The following is a 20580-nucleotide window of genomic DNA, read 5'->3' as shown; positions in this document are numbered from 1 at the left end:
CACATTTCATTTTGTAAAAGAGTAAAGCACAGGACAGATTGCTCGACGCATTAGGTTGAACGTGGCCCATGGCTCCCTTGTGCTGTCTGAGGGAAATGGAAAACCCTCCTCACCACCTCAGGCGAATGCCCATACAAACCCAGAGGGGCCAACATTCCTGCACTTGAAAATATTAACCACATTGTCAAAAGAGCAGCAGATCTGCAATGTAAATTGTGAAACATGTTGATTCTGTTTTTCCTGTAACAGTAAACTCAGCATTCTTTTAAGCTCAGAAACAAAAATCGTGACATCTAGCACTACCTGTACACGGGATGGGTGCTGGGGCCAGTGCTGCCTGCAGTGCGGGCATCCCATATAGGTACCAGTTCATATCCTGGATGCTTCATTTCTGATCCAGCTCTCTGCTAGGGCCTGGGAAAGCAGTAGAAAGATGGCCCAAGTCCTTGGGCCCCTGTACCCGTGTGGGAGACCAGGAAGCTGCTCCTGGATCCTGGCTTTGGATTGGCACAGCTCCGGCCATTGAAGCCATCTGGGGAGTGAACCAGCAGATGGAAGACCTCTCTCTGTCTGCCTCTGCCTCTGCCTCTTTGTAACTCTGCCTCTCAAATATAGATACATCTTAAAAAAAATAAGGGGGGATGGGTGCCTTTTTCCATTTCACTCTCATAAAGGTCCTACAATTAATCTGTTTATCATCCCATTTTATAAGCCCAGACAGGTAACATTCAGTTTCCCAGGGTCACACACCTGGTGTGGTAGCCACTAGGGACACTTGGTGAACATTTCGTATTTCCTATTTCCTATTCATCTAAGTGGGATTGGCCAGCAGTCTCCTTTGGTGGTCATAGCTTAAAACAACTAATTACCCAGGCTGAAACTGTGGTCCACAGGGTTAAGCTGCAACCTGTAGCGCCAGCATCTCATGTGGGAGCCGGTTTGTAAACCAGCTGCTCCACTTCTGATCCAGCTCCCTGTTAATGCACCAGGGAAGGCAGCAGCAGATGGCCCAAGTCCCTGAGCCCCCTGCGCCCACATGGGAGACTAGAAGAAGCTCCAGGCTCTTGGCTTCGGATTGGGCCAGCTCTGGCCGTTGTAGCCACTGGGGGAGTGAAGCAGTGGATGAAAGGTCTCTCTCAGTCTCTCTCCTTCTCTTAAAAACATTACCCCACTTCTTGCTTCTTGAGCATCTGTTGGAGACAGAAGATTCATTCTTCAGCTTCTGTAATCTTGCTTGGCATTGTGTGTATTGAAACAGAGTTTTAGTCTGCTCAGGAGACAGGAGGGTGTGTTTTTGACTTTTGTGGTTGTTTTGTTTTGTTTTACTTACGATGCAGGGAGGCACCATGGTGAATCTAGAGGAAGGAAAGAGGGTGTGTGTGTGTGTGTGTGTGTGTGTCGAGAAAAAGATGAGCAAGTGCATGAGCAGGACCAAGTCAGAACTGAGATGTGTAGAGCAGCACATGAGAAAAGAACTGCACTACATATGAGGGCTCTTGTAAAATGAATCTAATGAGAAAACTATGCATGGAAATAAAAAAAAAAAGGTTCTGTAGCAAAACAAAAGAAACATCTAGGTATACTTGCAACAAAATATGCAAAATCTCTATGAGGATCACCACAAAGCTCCTAAAAAAGTCTCAAGGAAGAATTAAACCTTTGGAGACACATTCTATGGTCATGGATTGGAAGACTCAATCTAGCCCAGATAGCTGTATTTCTTCACTTGATAGACCAACGCAGTCTTAATCAAAATCCTATCAACAGGGCCAGTGCTGTGGCGTAGCGGGTGCTGGCATTCCATATAGGCGCTGCTTCAAGTCCTGGCTGCTCTTCTTCCAATCTAGCTCTCTACTCTGGCGTGGGAAAGCAGTAGATGGTGGCCCAAGTGCTTGCGCCCCTACCATCTGTATGGGAGAATCAGATGAAGGTTGGGGCTCCTGGCTTCAGATCAGCACAGTTCCAGCTGTTGTGGCAAATTGGGGAGTGAACCAGCAGATGGAAGACCTCTTTCTCTCTCTCTCTGCCTCTCTTTCTCTGTGTAACTCTTTGAAATAAATCTTTAAAAAAAATCCTATCAACGTGTTTTACAATTACCAAACTGATTTTAAAATGTATGTGGGGATGAAGATACCCCGAAGATCCCACCTCCCATAATTGAAGATGAACACACTGGAGGACTGACGTGTCACAGTTTCACTAACTTATGAGACAGCCAATCATGGCAATGTGGGACTGGTGAGAGTCAGAATGGTAACCCCGGAAGAGACCTTCACGAATACAGTTATCAGACTTTTGACAAGAAAGCAAAGTGATACAAAGGAGAAAATCTTAAGAAAGAGCACCAGGTTTGTGAAATCTCCATTCCAGGAGAGGGCAAAGGACTGTCACCAAAGGCAGGTGGCTTTCAATGGAGACGGATGCCTGCAGGTCACCCTGCACATGGCTGACCTGGGGAGGATGGTTCGAGGCCATAGGCACCAGGAAAGTCTCTAGGTGTGCGTTCCCATTAGTAACACTGTTTAGGGCTTGTGCCTGGACAGGTGGACTGCCTGCACATCTCTGAGTACACTGCGGTCCACCCAGGAAGCCAGGGCAGAGCAGGGAGCACAGCACAGGCTTGACCTGGACAGGGGCCTTCCCATCCACTTCACCTGCCCTGTAGCAACCTTGCCTGCAAGCTCATCATCAGGCTCACATCTTCCCCCAGATAAGGAGCAGAAGCAGCAGGTGAAAAGTCCAAAATATGGCCTTATGGTTCCCAGGAACAAGAAGACCAGCCCTGAGCACTGGAGAACAGGAGCAGGCTCAGGACTGGCCCATGGCTGTGGCTCCCCAGCCTGGAGAGATGAGTCATCAGCACAGTAGCCACTTGTCACCCTCTATCTTGTCAGCTTCTGGCCTCAGTGTGATTCTGCAAAAAGCACCCTGTGGGGACCAGCGATTCTGAGCCCTTGGGGTCCTGCCAGTGACACAGCCATGGCTCATTCAAGAACGGAGTACAGAGTGGTCAACTCCAAACCAGACTCAACAGCTAGAGAATCCTGGGCCTTCCAGACCCAGGGGAAAATGGCTATGGCCTAACCTGCCCCATTGGGATGACCCAGGTGGCTTCTGATGAACAGGGCCCAGTCTCCTTTTGGAGGTTGTGTGGGTTGAGGAAGAGGCTACAAGTGTCAGGGACCCTTGGAGAACTGGGATGCTCTCTCTGCCCAAGGTAGGGTTCCAGACTCCTTCCCTGTGGAGCCTCCAGGCCAGGAGCCTCTGAGCCAGGAGTCTCTTCTCCCAACATCAGGGGACACATTCTCCATGCTAATGACCCCTAGTGACAGCATGACCTGGAGAAGCTGAACCCACTGTGACAGCAGCCCAGGAGGCCTGAGCTGCTAGAGGGCATGTGGGCATCTGACCAGCTAGGTGTGCCACCAGGACCACCTGGACATTCTGGGGCTGCCTCCACCCACTGGCATCCTGGTCTGTGGTCAGAAGTGCCCTGGGGTCCTCTTGAAGGCTCAGGCCATGAGATGCTGGATTGTGAGATGGGGCAGGGAGGATAGAAGGCAAAGAGGGAAGAAGAGTGGGAACCTGGTGCCCCCACACCCAGGACAGTGCACAGAGGTGATCATGGGCCTGGTCCCTTGGCTGGGCCCACACTCCTGAACTGTCCCAAAGGCCACATGTACCCAGCCATTGCTGCTCCTCTGGTCCTCCCCTGGTCCACGCTGGGCACAGGTCAATCTCAGGAAGTGATGGAGCACCCTGAGCAGGGTCTCTGACTGCATCTGGAGGCTGTGGCACCTCCAGCCTCTTGCAAGGGACTCAGGGACCCTGTGTGGCAGCTCGGCTCCAGGGGTCACAAAATCAGATGCATTCTGAAACAATTTAATGCACAATCAACAAGGGGCAGAAGTTCCCGGGTTCCCTCACGAAGGCGGGAGGGGTATGTGGCAGCCCACAGGTGCCTGAGTTCATGTCCTACATCATCTCCTGCTCTGAGGGTGCCCATAGCAACTGTGGCAGTGGGCTGGCTTGGGGTGAGGCCGCTCAGGGAGGGGGAGAGGAGCTCCAGAGAGGAGCCTTGTCAATCGGGGAGGCCACCAGGCATAGAGAAGCTAGATGCTGGCCGAGATGAGCTAGGGTGAGGCTGCTCAGGGAGGGGGAGAGGAACTCCAGAGAGGAGGAGCCTTGTCAATTCGGGAGGCCACCAGGCATAGAGAAGCTAGATGCTGGCCTAGTTGAGCTAGGGTGAGGCAGCTCAGGGAGGGAGAGAGGAGCTCCAGAGAGGAGCCTTGACCATCAGGGAGGCCGGCGGGCATAGACAAGCTAGCTTCCTTGGCCGAGATGAGCATGGGTGAGGCCTCAGGATGGGGGAGAGGAGCTCCAGAGAGGAGCCTTGTCCATCGGGGAGGCCGCTGTGCTTAGACAGGCTAAGCTTCTGGCCCGTCTGAGCTGGACACCTGGTGGGCTGTTCTTCCCATCCAGGTGCCCACACACATCCAGCTCCTCCATGGAGTGGGCAGCAAGGAGGCCTCGAGCCAGGCTGGGCACATGCGCCTGGTCTCCCAGTGCAGAGCTGGCTCCTGCAGGCTCCAGCCTGTCCCCAGAGTGCATGGGGCTCCCATGCAGGCAGGGTGTCTTCAGCCCTGCTCCCAGGGCTGGTACAGCCTGCATGGGCCCGGGATCCAGGGGCTCTGAGGCAGGTGGGGGAGGGGCCCTGAGACCCTGCTGGCCACCCAGCTCCAGGGGCCAGAAATTAGCGCCTTTGACAGGCGGGCTGAGATTTGGGAGGCCCGCCCATCGGGACAGGTCTCCCCTGCTCTGCAAGCTCTGTGGGGCCGAGAGGCCCAGGCCACGCAGAGACTCTGAGGACTTCACAGACAGGGCTGGGGACGAGGGCTCTGGGGAGGCACCCTCTTCACAGCCTCCCTCCTCGTCCTCTTCAAAAATTGTCTCGGGCAGGACGAATCTCAGGTCCCGAAGCAGCTTTGGCCAGGGAGACGCAGGACACTCAGCAGCCTGGTCTTCCTCCTCTTCCTCCTCCTCTTCGTCCTCTTCCTGCTTCTCCAGGCCGCTGTAGTACTCCTCGTCCTCAGAGTCGGAGTCATCTTGGAAGGTCACGTTGAGTTTGGTCAGGGAAGTCCAGCGCCGGAGGGGGCCTGGCTCGTCCAGCCAGGAGCACTGTGGGCCCGAGAGGTGGGCGGCACCCCCTGACCCTGAGGCCCCCATGGAGGAGCCCTGGCCGTGGCGCTGGGTGGTGCTCTCGCCACGACTGCCCTTCTCCTCCTTGGTGTGTTGCTTGGTTTCCGCCTGGACAGCAAATCCGAGAGGACCGGTCTCCCCGGGGACAGAAGCTGAAGCCTCCGCTGGCTCCTGGGGAGCTGCAGCAGCAGGGTGACAGACTTTGCGCTCAACGATGGTCTTGATGGACACTGGTGGGGGAGCGCGCTCCTGAGAGCCAGGTGGCACCTGCAGGGTCTGGCTGCCATCTTCGGTTGGCTTTTCTGGAAAAAGAACAGATGGGTTTTATTTCTCCACAGCCACTATTGGCCTACAGGGTGCCTGCCCTGACCTGACCCTTGGGGTCCCCATCACTCGGTGTGATGCTCAGGACACCTCCAGCCTGCTGGCCGCAGAAGGAATGGGGCATGCAGCCTGGGCCATGGGAATGACAGGGACACCTCTGGTTCTTCCCCCAAAGCCCACAGACTGGACAGGCCTTGACCTCCCCACCTCACTCTCTCATCTCTGGAGACTGCTGGCACCATCTCAGGACCCCATCACCTACCCCACCTGAAATCCTGGGCCCTAACAGTGCATTGGCTGAGTTACCCACATCTGAGTCCCTCCTCAATTGTAGGAAGGGAACTGAGCCTAAGGTGATGGGGGTGAGAGCTGGGGGTGTGTGGCAGACACGGGGTCTGGCCAGGCCCTCGGGGACAGGGAATGTGGTTTCCAAAGAGGTGGCAGGGGTTCCCTGTGTCCTCTGCCCCTGGGCCACAGTCCCTTTCCCGGTGAAACTGGGCTGTCATTGCTTCTGTCTCAAGAGCACCCAGGGGAGGCAGCACCTGGAAGCACAGTGGGGACTTCCAAGTGTCTGAACAGCCTGCCCCTGGGCCCCCACTGCCAGCCTCTAGAGCTGGGACAAAGCCATCTCTGCTCTTCATGGGGATCCAGGTGCTCAGGTCCTTGTCAGCAGGGGACAAGAACCCCTGCCCACAGAGCCCAGAGGCCAGCGCTGCTCCGGGTCCTGCTGACTTCTGTTGGCCCAAGGCTAGGACTGCAAAGCCAACACTCAGCTGCACTTGGGTTCTGCCGCGGGGGCCCCCAGCGCCTGCCTCTGCGCCCACCCTGCTCACAGGAGTGCACTCGGCCCCCACTACTGGGTTCAGGGCACCTGGGCCTTCCAGGGGTCCTCAGATGGCTGAAGGGGATCCAGTGCCGGCTGGACCACCCCGCAGGAGGATCCAGGGAAGCTGCCCAAGGCCCTGCCAGGCCATGCTGTCAGAAGCTCCTGAAAGCAGAACTGCTGAGCCCGGGGAGGACAAGGAGGACTAGGAAGAGGTGAGTCCCTGGGTGGGGCTGCCAGGGCCTGGCACTCCCACTACTGACTCCCCCAAGGGAGCATGGGATGGGGCCGTGTGCTGGACTCACCTTCGGGAGGCAGGAGGCACTGGAGCTTCCCCAGCTCACGCATGGAGGCCCGCAGCTGCCTGATGACCGCATCCTCGCTCAGTGACCAGGCCTGCTTCAGGGTCACCTGCAGGAACTCCCGGATGTGGTCCCTGGACATCTTCAGCAGGCGCTCTAGACATGGGGGTGGGCATCAGGCTAGGAGGAGCCCTAGGGATGGCGCAGCCACCATGGCTGCTCCAACCCTTGTTTCTGCTGCAACCCCTGACCCTGGCCCTGTCCCCCACTTGCTGGCCCTGAGGCTCAGCCTCAGCTTGGACCACCCTCAGCAGGACAGGGCCTGCCTGGTCTGCACAGCAGGCTCCTTCCTGTGTCTGCTGGGCCTGGGGAAGCTCAGCCCTGCTCAGAGTCACAGGCCACCAGGTCAAGAGAGCCAGGCACTGGGGAAGGAGCACATGCAGGAACTCCTGGATGTGGTCCCGGGGCATCTTCAACATGGGCTCTGGACATGGGGGTGGGTGTTAGGCTGGGAGGCGCCATTTTTTGGCATTGGGGATGAAACGGGATTCGCAATGCCCCCTAAGCTGGCCAAGAACTCAGAAAATTTGTCCCTCCCCTAGGTTCTGCTCACCCGGGCCAAGCATGGGACCCCCCCAACTCCTCCATCCCCAGCACCCAGGCCTCTGTGGGCCCTGAGGACTTACTTCGGTGGACCTTGAGGACAGTGTACACCATGCCGGTGAGTACGTGCGCGCCCTCAAGGATGTAAATGTCGAACATCCGAAGTGCCAGGGGGAACGGCACCTGGGGGACAGAGGCATTGGAGGACCCCGCGCATCAGGGCCTCAGCAGGGCCCACAGTGGGTGGGAGTGCAGTGTCATAGGGCATCCTAGCTGTTTCCTAGAAGCCCAGAGAGAAAGAGCACCAAGGCCTATCCAGGACCCTGGGGCCACGCGGACTGCTCTGCACACTTTGGAAGCCACCCTGGAGATGCCAGACAGCCCAGGGACCTGAGGAGGGGTCAGCCCTTGGGCTGTGCTGAAACCAGCCTGTGGCACCCAGGGTCTATGGATCTCCTGCCTCTCACTGTAGGGCTCTGGCCTTTGCCAGGCTCTCAGGATGGGTCCTGGTGGGACCTGTCCCCTCCTTGCTGTCCCTGAGGCTCAGCCTCAGCTTGGACCACCCTCAGCAGAGCAGGGCCTTCCTGGTCTGCACAGCAGACTCCCTCCTGTGTCTGTTGGGGCTAGGGGAGCTCAGAGTCACAGGCCACCAGTACAAGAGAGCCAGGCACTGGGGCTGGAGCTTCCCTGGGAAGGGGTCCCCGGTGCACTTACCCCATCCAGGAAGCACTGGATGTACCAGTGTGCGGTGTAGTCCTCCAGGCACACACCCTCCTTCTCCTAAGAAGAGGCAGAGGGGGCTCAGGGCCCAGGGCCCAGGCCTGACTCCCTCTAATCTGTGCCCTGTGGCAGAACCCCTGGGTGCAGGAACCCCGCAGCAGGTGCATCCCCTCTCCCAGCCATGCAGATTCCTGAAGGGACACAGGTCCCTCAGTCCACTCTACCCTGGGGACAGCATCTCCCTTAAATCTACACAAACTCTGGGGGAACAAGTGCTGGAAAACACACCAACACCCAAGCTGCCGCGGCCCCCAGTAACCAAGAAAAGTCTTGGTGAGGATGTAGCCTCCCCTGGCCCAGGAAGCAATCAGGACCCCTCTCTGTCCTCCCCTCCCTGAGCACAGAGGCCCCGAGGGGAGAAAGGGGATGTTTACTTACCAGGTGTTTCTCCAGGGAGGGGAGCACGCGACGCATGATAGCTCCCAGTTGGTGCTGGAATTGCTCCAGTTTTGGGGAGTCTGGTGTGTAGAAATCTGAGTAATAGCAACTCCCCCAGTCCTCACTTCAGAGTGTCTTCCTGGGAAGGCCGGAAAGCCAAAGGCTTGGGGCAGGTTCTTTCTGAACATGGAGGGTCAGGGAAAGCTCTAACAGGCAGGGGAGCCTCAGGGGAAGGGGGTACAGCTGACAGCCCAGGGCAGGCTGCCTAAGGTGACCTCTGGGCTGACTGCACTCACACTGGATGCCTCAGGGCCATCTGGACACTCAGGGTGAGGAGGGGTCACCCTAGAATGGATGCTTCTTCTGCAAGTGTGTGGCTCACTGGGTGGGAGTCTGAGTAGAGACGTGAAGCAGTAAGGCCAGTAGAGACCTAAGGGTCATTTGTCAAAGACAAGGCACAGGACCTTTGTGTGATGGGAAGTGAGGGGTATGGCTTGGTATTGGGCCCTCTGCCAGCCCTGGCTTCTAAGAAAGCATTCTGAGGGAGACCGCCCTATGCACGCAGCAGCCAGTGAGGGACAATGTCCCAGTCACTTGTCTGCATGCCCATCCCTGCACTTGCAGGACCACGTCCACCACACCCATCACCCACCATGCATCGCGTGCTGGCTGTCCCCCATGAGCTGGACTAGGGCCCAGAAAGCATCCTCTTCACTCAGCCACATCAGCAGCAGGGCTGCCACGTGGCTTAGGCCCTGGCTGTAGCCCAATTCCTGGAAGAACACAACACACATCAGAGGGACCTCCCTGGCTGGGATGATCTCAAGTGGCAAGGGTGACCTCTCCTGGGAGAGCTGAGCATTACTACCAGGCCCCACTGCTGCCCCTTGGGTGTCAGGATCTCAGGGACTGGAGCACACGCCAGCTCTCAAAGTTCCTGGAGAGAATGCTGCAGGGTCTGAGCGCAGGCTGTGCAGGGTTAAGAAGAGGTATGAGCCCCACCCCAGATGTCAGGAAGGGGAAGACTGTTGTGGGAGTGCAGACTGCACACCCGTGATGGCCTCTGGAGCTCTCTGCTGTACAGGTGCCCTGCTGGGCCCCACTGCAGACGTGAGGAAGAAGCACCATAGTAAGGCCTGCCTGGGCCAGAACAGAGCCCAGCCCAGGAGAAGGCTTCCGTTCTGCCCCAGAACTTGAGGTTGGGGCCAAGGAGGCCATGAGCTTGAACTCTACCCCTCAGTCTCTGCCTTGTGGATTAGAGGCCCCCTCAACCCAGGCTAGGATTTCTGTGACCAGGGGCACCCTGCATGGACAGCTCTGGATATGACCTTGGAATGTTATCACAGAATACTCACGGGGTTGTACATCGAGTATGCGAGGAGCACCTCAAATAAGGAGCGTTGTCTGGAAGAGAGAGGACAGAGGCTGTGCGTCCTGTGCTGCCGAGGCTCTCAGTGTGGCTCTGCCTAACAGAGCCTGACAGCCACACGCAGCGCCCGTGACACTCTGCTCATGAGCAGTGACGTCATCAGGGCACCTGCGTGTGGTCCACCATGTGGGTGAGCGCTGCCTGCAGGGACACGCACACCTCTCGGGGTGCAGTCATGTGCAGTTTCGTTTCCCCAGGTGGGTGTTCATTGCACAGGTGAGCGTCCCACTGTGGGAGGTGCAGTCCCGTGGGTCTAAGCTATGGAGAGTCAGCCTCCCATGCACATTCAGCCTGGTAGGGAGCAGCTCCTGTGGCCTATGTGTTCCCCATGAGCCTCAGTGGCCAAACTCCCCACCTCCCCCAGCCCGTGGCCACCACTGCCCTGTTGTGTGTCCCAGGGTTTGGCCTCTTGCAGATGTCCTGTGAGTGGATCACAGCACGTGTAGCCTTTGAGGGATGCGTCCTCTCTTAGCAGGATGCACCTGAGATGCATCCAGGTGAGCCCAGGGCCGAGTCTCGTCCTGCCTCTCACTGAATCCCGTTCTCGGATTCAGCTGTGACACGGGTTCCTTATCCGTGTCCCCACTGAGCATCGTGCAGGCTACTGCCGCGTCCAGTGACTGCAAACACAACCCTGAATCTTGCATGAGGGTTTTATGCACTCAGCTGTTCTGGTGGTTGTGTAAATGTGCGTGTGTGCTGGGGGTTCGTGTGGAAGGTGTGTGTCTCTCATTGTGAGAAATTGCCCTGGGTGCTGCTGGGGGTCTGGGCCACTGTGCTCTGTTCCTGCAACGAACCAGAGTGGCGCTCGCCTCACGTTCTCCCCGGTACCCGGCGTTCAGTGGTCTTAGTTCCCCCATTCTCACAGCTGTGCGCTGGTGCCCCATTGTGGTTTAGGTGCTAAGCGTGTTTTCACGCGTTGAGTAGGAGAGTTGTGTGTGCAGTCATGAAGGGGCCCTCCTGAGCCTTGGCCCATGTCAGGGCAGGGAACCCTCATTTGCTTTCTTATTATGTATAACTTCATTTTTTGTATTTTGTAAATACTGTCTCCCCTTGTGTTCCTTTTCATTTCATTCCCACCAAAGTGTCTTTGGGAAAGCAAACTGTTCAGTATAAATAGAAGGCCATGGATCCATTTTTTTTCTGTCCTAGAGCAATTATGCTTTAGGCTTGAGCCCATGTCTCTCCTAGGACCCCATGTGTCCCAGGACCCTTGCACCTCCCTCGCCCAGGGCCCCTCCAGCCCAGAGGCCTCACTTAGCTCCGTATCGCTCTCGAAACATGATGTGACTTCTGAACGTGCGTGCTACCTCTTCATCGATCTGTTGGACTTGATCTGAGCACAACCTGGCCCGTTCCTTCATCTCCTGCAGGGCAGGGCCGAGGGGGAGGGGCCGGCCTCAGGACGAGCCAACCCCCACTGCCACACAAGCACCCCAAAGCCACATCAGCTCTTCTGGTTGGCAGGGAGAGTTCCCCTTGAGGGAAGCTCATTCCCCTGATCCAGGGAGGGTCATGGGTTCCCCACTCACCTTAGTGTCCACGCCACCCCCAGTGCCCAGCAGAGGGGCCACTGCGGACCCGCTACAGTCAGCCTGAGGCCAGGGGCTCTGCCAATGTCCTTCTGTGCTACCTCTGCCTTCCCAGAGCAGGAGAGACTGAATCAGGCCTCTGAACCTCCTCACTGGGCTCTCAGGCCCCACAGGACAGGAGTCAGCCTCACCCTGACCAGCCTTCAGGGCTGCCCCCTGCAGGAGAGCCCCAGCTCCATCAAGAGAGTGGACACCCTTCTTGGACTTGGAGCTGGCCCCAGGGACAGCCCCCACTTGAAGACTTGGGGGAGGGCGGGGCTGGCGGCTCAGTTGCTCCTTGCTCCCTGATGTCAGCCAGGGAGGTGACAGTCAACCCAGGGCCAGCCCTCTGATGGATCAGCCCTCATTCCCAGAAGCAGTTGAGAGCTGACTCTGACCGATGGAACCAGCAGGCCAGGTGGGGGCTGGGTGAGCTGAGGCCAGGCCAGGCATGAGAAGGCCCAGGTGAGGGCAGGGCCCGGCGAGCATAAGAAACGCACAAGCAGGGTCAGGTGTGGGGAGGGCCGTTAGGGACAGAGCCAGCTGAGGGCCCTAGCACACAGGATTTCCACCTCATTCCAGGCATTCTCTATCCATTCAGGACCCAGCACAATGGCACTGGGCAGTCCTGGGCCTAGAGGCAAGGCAGGACCACAGGGATGAAGGCTGTGGCCCTGACCGGATCCTTGTGTCCAGGCCCATTTGTGTGTGGGGAGACATGGAGGAGGCCTCTGGGGAGACCTGGATGAGGCAGAGGGGAGGGCCGGGTGGGGGCCCCAACCAAATGACCACTCCTCCTTGGCATTACTTGTCCACCACACGGGAGCCTTGCGCTCCTGAGCAGGCCCAAGCGGGTCGGCCTGCCTCAGATTGCACACAGAGCCATACCTCAAATTTGCCAGGGTTCTGGGCCTTCAGGGTATCCACGGAGAGCATCATGGCCCACACCTTGCCGCGCACCTGGGCGGGGATGCCTTTCTCAATTCTCCGGTGGAACTACAGGAGAGAGGAGGCTCTGGTGAGACCCGCCCCAGGCCCTCTGTTGGGGGGGAGCGTAGGGTGAGGCAGCAGGAAGGGGAGCCCTGGGCTCTGTGCTGTGTCCCCAGATCTGCCTGGACCTGGGCCTCCTGACCCAACAGTGAGAGGAGGGCCGAGGGCTCAGTGCAGGCTCTGTGGTGCACTAACTGCCCCCACAGGGCACCAGGAACTGTGCCTGCCCTGCATCTGGGAGTGGCCCCAGGGGAGACTGGATCTTCTACTGCGACAGTGTCCTGGGTGCACGGGCATGGGGCTGAGATGACCTGTGTCCTTTCAGGGCAGGACAGTTGTGTCTGAGAGGCACAGCGATGGGCACTGTCCATCCCAACTCCACCCCCAGTGGTCCCCAGGGGCCCTCAGGTCCAGGCACCTTCTCACTGCTGCGGTACTTGGTGAAATTTCGCAGCATCTTGTTCCATTTTTGCAGTCGGCGGCCCTCTTGATGTTTACGCTGGGAATGGAGACAGGATGGCGTGAGCTCAGCAGTGTCCTCTGAGGGAGGCCACGGGTGCAGCTCAGGAGGCTGTGGACAACTCAGCTGGGAGGAGCCAGCAAAGGGGCAGACCACAGCACCCAGACCTTCCAACTAGGGGAGCCTCAGGGTCTTGAGTATAAATAAAAGGACAAGCATCCTCAAGCTAGTCCCATCTCATCCAGGAAAGTGGGTCACAGTGGCCCACAGGCAGGGACCCAGAGCTGCAGGCCTGCACTGGGGTATGTGGGCCTCAACAGATCCCCTGGGGACTGCTGTCCCTGGAGGACCATATGGCACTCCTCTAACCACTGCCCATACCCACAGGCCTGCTAGTTCTGCCTCCTAGATGAAGAGTCCATGGCCAAGGTCAGCTTACCCATTGCACTGCCAGGCATCCATGCCTGGGCGGCTTCTGCTTACTGAAAAGCAAGAGAGACAACACCATGAGAATGGGCACTGAACCAAGCATGGTCCACTTCCCCAGCAAGGCTGGGAGAAGACCTGTGTCCTCACCCTGCTGAGGCACAGCCCAGAGCACAGAGAAGGGCAGGGAGGGGGCAGCCATGCTGCAGGCAGACACCCAGCAGGGGCTGGGGCTCGAGGCACCTGGGACCACCACACCCCCAAGGTTATCCCCCACCCAGCCTCCCCACTATGCACTGGCTGCCTGAGGTGTCTGCTCCCCACCTCACCCTCCTCTGTTAGCCCAGACCGTGGCCATCTCTCTACCCTTGGCTCCTGCTTTTTCTCCAGGTTCTGGGCACAACATGGAGCCAGAACCCCCTATCCCGTGCTAAGGTGGGCTGCTGAGTCATGCCAAAGACGGCCCGAGATGGCTCATCCCTCTAGATCACCGGAGCCTACCCTCCAGACATGGGGCTGCTCTCCCTGACATCTGTTGGAACAGCCTCCAATCTGACTCCTGCCCGCAGGCCCCACTCCTCCCAGCACAGACCCCGGGCCGGGCCCTCAGCTGCACCTTCCCTGTGGTCTGTACTGTGGGAGCCTGCAGGCAGGCTGAGAGCTGCAGAGGCCACACTGCTGGCCATCTCTCAGACTAGGTCTTAATAAGCCTTTAGCCTAGCCCTGAGGCTCAGGCCCCTGTTGGACAACTGCCCACCTGCTAGGCTGGTGCCCCAACCCTGTGGACACAGCTATGGGGTGACGATGGCCAGGCTATGTCCCTCAAGCCACCCCCTCTACTTAGCATGAACAGAGGCCTCAGAGGCAGTGTGCCCCGTGCTTGCCCCATGTCCAGTTCTGTCCCTGCCTGCAGTTTGGATTCACTCACTGGGTCATCAGCTCTGGCCACACGCTGACCTGTGCCTGCACTGTGACAACAGCTTGGATCAAGGAGGGGGCCTGGGGACAGGTGTGCTACCTAATGGTGGGGTTTCTGACCCTGGTCCCTCCCCTGGGTGGATCGGGGTGCAGAGGACTCACCGCAGGAAGCCAAGTTTGTCTGGGACAAGGGCTCCACTCTCGTTGTCCTCTTCTCCCAGGTGAAACTGGGGCCCTTTACGGGGACCCTGCAGGGGAGAGGGGACCCAGGTGAGAATCCCGGGTCTCAGTCACTGGGGGAAGCTGAGCCACCCTCCCGCTGTGTCCCCAAGGAGGTGGGGTCTGGCTCTCATAAGCACAGTACTTGAGGCAGGGTCCTACCTCCTCCCCCAGCACCCTGGCCCGTACCTGCTCATATTTCAAGATGATCCCTGCTCGCTCCTGGGCCCTGCCGGACCTCAGGGCGTCCATATCCAATCTGTAAGACACACACGCACTTGTGATCCAGTACAGGGGAGCCCACGGGAACTGCTGCCCCGAGGTCTGTCCCCGTGGTCAGAGTGGGGACAGCCACACAGCCAGGTGGGCGGGCACCTGGTGGTCAGGTCCCAGGAGGATGACTTGTTCAGAGCACAGGGACTAGGGATGGTTGGGGAAGGACAGCCCCCACCTTGCCTCCCCTGCCCTGGGAAAGGATGCTCCTCCCCCAGCCTGGCATCCACGTGTCCTCCAGGGAGCCCAAGTCTCCCTGGCCCGCTCCCAGCCCCCGAATCTCTAGGGCTCTCAGAGGTGGACTCACTGCCCCACCTGACACCAGCTGATCCAACACCTAGTCTTGAACCCGTGTCCAGACACAGACTCACACCAAGGCCCATTTTACACTGATGCCCAGCAGAGTGGGAGGAATGAGACGACTATATACACACTCTGCACACAGGGGCCGCTGAGAGCTCAGCCACAACACTCATGGAACCTGGCGTGGGAGACCAGTGCCACCCACCTGGCATGACCTTCCCTGCATCACAGGTCACGCAGAGAGCAAGTCTCACTCACCTCCTTCGAGTATCCATTAGATTCTATGAAATGTGCTTCCTGCCTACGCTACCAACATCTGGTCAGTTGGGCAGTAGATGCACGACTGGCCACTGGTTGCTGACAACCAAGAGTGCACAATTCTCAGTGACTGTGATGTCACAGAATCCTGCCAGCCAATCCCAAGTGGCTCTGCTGTGGCAGGGGTCAGGGTTCTCAGCCCTGGCTTAATTAAAGGTCACCAGAAGTGGGGCCTGTGTTCTCCCCAGGGCCCAGGTGAAGAGGGCAGGGCTCTGGCAGAACTGCCCCAGAACCAGGGGTGCCAGGGCCCTCTGCCACCTGCCGTGACGGTCCCAAGTCCCAGGCAACCTGCACCTCCTGCCCCTCATTTCTTCCTCTGCCATTTTATTACAGCCCAACTGTGAAGTCCTCTTTATTTGAACACAAGGTGGAACAGGGTGCCCCATCATGGCCAGTCCTTCTTCCTGAGGTTCCCACACTCGGGGCTGCCCCTGAATGACCTGAACGGAGACTCCCAGGGTTGCAGCCTGCTGTCCTACCACAGGCCTGACCCCAGCACTCCCAACCCCTGCTGACCCCTCCTGCTCTGTTCCAGCCCCTCTTCCCAGGAGTTTTAGGAGGTGGACACAGGGGGTCCTCCTGGGATGGAGGGCAGGGGAGCCGCCCGCTGAGCACCACCTGCATAGGACCTCAAGCTGGCATGGCCCAGACTGTCCAGAGCGGGAACCAGGGCCCTGTCCTGACACTGACCAGGGCTTCAGGCACAGAGTGCTGAGAACTCCTGGGCACCAGCTCCTGAGCCGCATGCTGGTAACACCGGGCTGCTGCTGACCATAAGGACAGGGACAGCACATGTCGGGCAGGAGCAGCCACAGGCCCGCAGCTCCCCAGGGTGCTGATCACCAGGTTGCTCCCTGCAGGGAAAGCGACTCAGCCCTCCCCCAGCACCTCCTTGGTCCTGGGCCCCACACTGCCCCTAGGCTGCCACCTTGGGGCCACAGTCGGTTCTTTTCCCTCAAGGGCCTGTTGTTCTGCCTCTCTGCCCACTTCCCTTGCCCTGGCATGGGGACCACAGTGTCCAGGGCCCTGGTCACCAATACACCTGCTGGCCTCCTCTGCGGGTGGGAACGAGTACACAGCTGTGTCATGTGCAGAGATGCTGTCCAGCAAGACTTGGGTTTTAACTGATTCTGTTATTCCCCTCCCCACTCAGCTTCTCCTCTTTTAAATATCATTGTACATTCTTTTGGAGATTCACAAAGTGCTGTAAAATAACACAATGAATGATGAGTGGGGATCACCCAGCTTCAGCAGTCAAATATTCTTAATTGTATGGAAGATGCCTATGGGTTTCCTTTCTCTGCCTGAGTTCATTCTCCAGATTCCCTAGGGTTAGTGGTCTCCAGATTGCATTTTTCTCCACTCGGGGTGATGTTTTGCTCTCGAGTCAGACTCAGGAGCCGAGGCTGGGGATGGATCCCGGGTGGTACAGTATGGGATGAAGGTGTCCCAGTGGTATCTTCCCCACTATGCCTGCCCTGGGGTTGCTATCAGGGACAGGTCTTGTCCTCCTCCAGCCCCATCTCACTTGGGCTCCTGCTGGGTAATGCCGTCTGCCATGAGGCCCTCACCAGAAGCTGGTGCCCGTGCCACACTCTCGGGCTGGTCAAGCCACAAGCTAAAGTGAACTTTCATTTTCTAAGCAACGCAGCTTCAGGTATTTTGCTATTGCCACACAGAGTGGGCCAGGACTTCCCTCCAACTTCAGCAAAGTGCCCTCCAATGTGCTTGAAGGGTTTCTGAGAAAGCCTCTTCCCAGAGTATCAGGTGCTCCTCATTCCAGATTTCAGCTGAGGTCTCCTGAAAGCCCACTCTGGCTTCCTGTGCCACCTAAACACCCAGGCACTGAGTTCTCTTTTAGGGGTAGCTGGGAGTAAAGGCAGAGGCCAGCTCAGCAGCACTGCTCAGGGCATCTGGGAGTCCGGCAGGACTTTGAGTCCCTCCAGTCAACCTCAAGAGAGGGCACGGGACTCATTTGTGTCCTGAGAGACAGGAGATTGGCAGGTGCAGGGAAACACTGAGTCTGCGAATTAGCCGCCACTTCTTACAGGGCGCTCTGGAGCCGCTCCTGCGTTTCAAGTGAGCCATGGGCCCGCGTGCACGGCTGAGAGCTGTGGCTACATGGCCGCAGAGATCACCTCTGACAGTGGTGCTTAGGGAGCGCAAGGTGAGCCTGCGTGCTAGGGCCCTTCCCACCCACAGCACCCACCCACAGCACGTGACCTCAGTACACAGACCAGACCCCTCCAGCTCGCTGCTCCAGCCCTTCCTTGAGAATTGCTCTGAGTCCCAGGGCCAAGGGCTCTGCTCCTGTGGTGTTCACACACAGGCACAGCCACATCACCCATGGGACCCAGCGTGGGAGACCAGTGTCACCCACCTGGGCAGGACCTTCCCCAAGAGCAAATCCCACTCACCTCCATCGTGAATCCATTGGATTCTGCCAAATGTGCCTCCTGCCTATGCTACCAACACCTGGTCAGTTGGGCAGTAGAGCACTATTGGTCACTTGTCACCTCACAGCCCAGAGTGTGCATCCTCAGTGACTGTGATGTCACAGAAGCCTGCCAGCCAACCCCAAGTGGCTCTGCTGTGGCAGGGGGTCAGGGTCCTCAGTCCTGGCTTTATCAAAAGTCACCACAAGTGGGGCCTGTGTTTTCCCCAGGGCCCAAGCGAAGAGGGCAGGGCTCTGGCAAGGGTGCCATGGAACCAGTGGTGCAATCCAGAGCACCTGCCCCTTTGTGTCAGGCTCCCTCTGGGTTCCTGTGGAGCTGTTTGGTGGGACAACTCAAGGGTTGAACTCTGCAGTCCTGATTTTTTTCATTTTTTCCTGAAGTGGCCAGGGCCCCATAGTAAAGGAGAAGTTCCAGTAGGGAAATCATCTAGAAACTTGGAATGCACAGAGGGAAGATAATACAAATCTCTCAGTGCCAAGTATGTGATGCCATGTATGTGATATAAATTTATAAGGTATTATTGCACATTTCAGAAATATATCACCACACTGTATATTCTAAATGTCTCATACTGTTCTCGGCTTTCTGATTTCTCAAATACGTCTTCTGTGCTGTCAAATATATTTTAAAAGTAAGTATCTTTTTAATGGCCCAAAGTGGGTCACCTCGACAGAACAGGAGAAAAAACACAATTTCTCCTGGTGCTAAGTGCTTTGTACATGCAGAGGTGGCCAGAGAGAGGGAAAAAGGAGACTGCTCTTTTCCAGGTTGTGATGTAGGAGGGGTGAGGTTGACAAGGTGCATGGGCCCAGATGCTACCTGCAAATCTGGCTCCATGGTACCTTCAGGAGGGAAGAGAAAGGGGTGTGGTCTCTGCTGTCGTGGTGGGAGGGGACAGAGGGAAGGGCACCGCGTGTAGCATGGACCCTGTCTGGGCTATCCTATTTACTCCTCCTCGGGTCCCTGGGGGTGGCATTTTATCTCTGATCTGCCGACCAAGAATCAGGCCCAGGGCCAGGTAATGCACTGAGGGTCATTGCTTGGGCCTGGAGCCCAGGTGTCTGGGGCTCCACACCCAGCACTGCCAGCAGGGGATGCGAGGTTGGCCCTGTGTGTTTGCCCAGGGTGTGCCTGTGGGAGAGGCTGTTCTGAGTGTCCCTTTGGAGACAGTGGCCCTGTGACCTGAGCTCCTGCCCTAGCCAGCTGTTTGTCATCAGCTCCTACCCTGGCAGCAGCTCAGCCTGCAGGCTTTCCTAAGCATTTGCTTGAGGGGAGAGATGCCAGGGCCCATGCTGTGTCTTTCTTTCGCCAGCTCCCTTCTCTGCCCTTGTACACACAGCTGTCTATCAGAAGGGTGTTGAGTCAAGGCCAAGACCAAGGCTGTATTGCCCTGTTCACCTGTCAATCAGGGGGCCCCTCCCCAGGAAGTACCGCCTCTTATCCAGGACATCGGGGTGGTACCATGTAAACACTTCCATTTTTTCGAAAGCTCATAAAAAGTGAGGAAGGACGGAAGCGCTCTCTCCTCATAGACTCAGGACAAGCAGAGCAGGGTATGATGATTCCCTTCCCTTAGCCCATTCTCCATTAATAAAGCCCTAATGGGCCTGTGTATTTTTCTCACTTTGTAACTAAAGTTTACCACACTGCAGGCTGTGTTTGGGCCTGTATTTAGAATTCTTCTCTAAGTTAAAGGCAAGAGTCTGGAAAATTAATTTAGGCCCAGACCCAGCCCATAACATTCCCAGTCCCAGACTGACCCACTCAGGAGTCGGGTCAGGTCCGTGGATCCCACCATTTTGGGAGACGCCCATGCTTTCACTGGAAGGGTCTCTGCCAGGACATCTTCCCTGCAAGCCTGGGGCCCTGGTCCCATGCTCCCCTCACTGTCCACAGGAGCTGTTGGGAAGCTGCTTTCTCAACCCCTCTGGCCAGGGCTGCCCTCTAGCTCTTGTCTCCAACTCCCAGGCCAGGCCCACAACCTGGAGGTCAGGTTGGTTCTGGCCTGCTGACTGTTAGCAGTGTGGTTTGTTCAGAACCAGTACTGCCCAGGCTGCAGGCGGGAGCCACGGCAGTACTTAGAAAGCCATGGAGTTGTCAGCAGCAACCCTGTTGTGGCTGGAGGCCTCCCTGTGGTTTACGGACTCTGTCTATGGGCGAACCTGGAAGAGAAGGTGGCCCCAGTGATGAATGAGATTTTGTTTTAAAAAAGTTTTATTTATTTGCAAGGCAGAGTCACAGAGTATGAGAGAGAGAGAGAGAGAGAGAGAGAGAGAATATCTTCTTTCTGCTGATTCACTCCCCAAATTGTCGAAACAGCCAAGACTGGGACAGACAGAAGCCAGGAACTAGGAATTCCACTCGGGTTTCTCACATGAGTGGCGGGGACACAAGCACTTGGACCATCTTCCACTGCCTTCCCAAGCACATTAGTAGGGAGCTGGATCAGAAGCATATCAGGTGGGACTGAGACCAGACTCCAATATGGAGTACCAGGGTTGCAAGCAGTGGCATAACCTGCTGTGCCATGATGCTGGTCTCACAAGGGAGATTCAGTTCCTTTTTTTTTCTGCCAATATTTTATTATATCAATGGCACTACATTTAAATGGCCATGAAGGCCAATTCAATGTAGTTCCCTTGGAATAAAATTCAAGGATTTGAAATGCAAGGGTTCATGGGAGAATGTAATTAAAAGCTGTCTATTTGGGTGCAAAGCTTTTTGAAATCCATGCATAGTTTGTTAATCATACGTACATTTTCCATGAACTGTTTGAAGACCTGTCATCCACAGCAGCGAGCTGGGTGA

At 57.0% G+C, this 20580-nt stretch overlaps 1 protein-coding gene across 1 annotated transcript; it reads right to left on the bottom strand.

The window, feature by feature from the left end:
- Positions 1 to 2133: 2133 nt before the first annotated feature.
- On the bottom strand, positions 2134 to 10725 carry LOC149122145 (uncharacterized). The gene is made up of 7 exons (XM_089313646.1): positions 10636 to 10725; positions 10321 to 10458; positions 9062 to 9182; positions 8410 to 8504; positions 7335 to 7434; positions 6652 to 6804; positions 2134 to 5501 (listed from the first exon to the last, which is right to left on the bottom strand). Exons 1-7 carry the CDS (start codon positions 10723 to 10725, stop codon positions 4360 to 4362), a joined length of 1839 nt encoding a protein of 612 aa, XP_089169772.1. The 3' UTR covers positions 2134 to 4359.
- Between the last annotated feature and the right edge of the window lie 9855 nt (positions 10726 to 20580).

Source organism: Oryctolagus cuniculus, chromosome 15, assembly GCF_051225735.1.
Source record: "Oryctolagus cuniculus isolate XC-2025 breed Fujian yellow rabbit chromosome 15, ASM5122573v1, whole genome shotgun sequence".
In the NCBI taxonomy this organism is placed as follows: Eukaryota; Metazoa; Chordata; class Mammalia; order Lagomorpha; family Leporidae; genus Oryctolagus; species Oryctolagus cuniculus.
Note: the sequence above shows the minus strand (reverse complement) of the source record. Positions and strands in the feature narration are given on the sequence as shown.

Excerpts from the sequence above, each read along its gene's own strand:
- LOC149122145 (XM_089313646.1), bottom strand. The coding sequence starts at position 10,725 with ATGGGGCACCAGCGCACAGCTGTGAGAATGGGGGAACTAAGACCACTG. Across the intron at positions 10,459-10,635 it reads GTGAGGCGAGCGCCACTCTG|TCACTGGACGCGGCAGTAGC; the intron begins GTTCGTTGCAGG and ends TTGTGTTTGCAG. Across the intron at positions 9,183-10,320 it reads CTCACCTGGATGCATCTCAG|GAATTGGGCTACAGCCAGGG; the intron begins GTGCATCCTGCT and ends GTGTTCTTCCAG.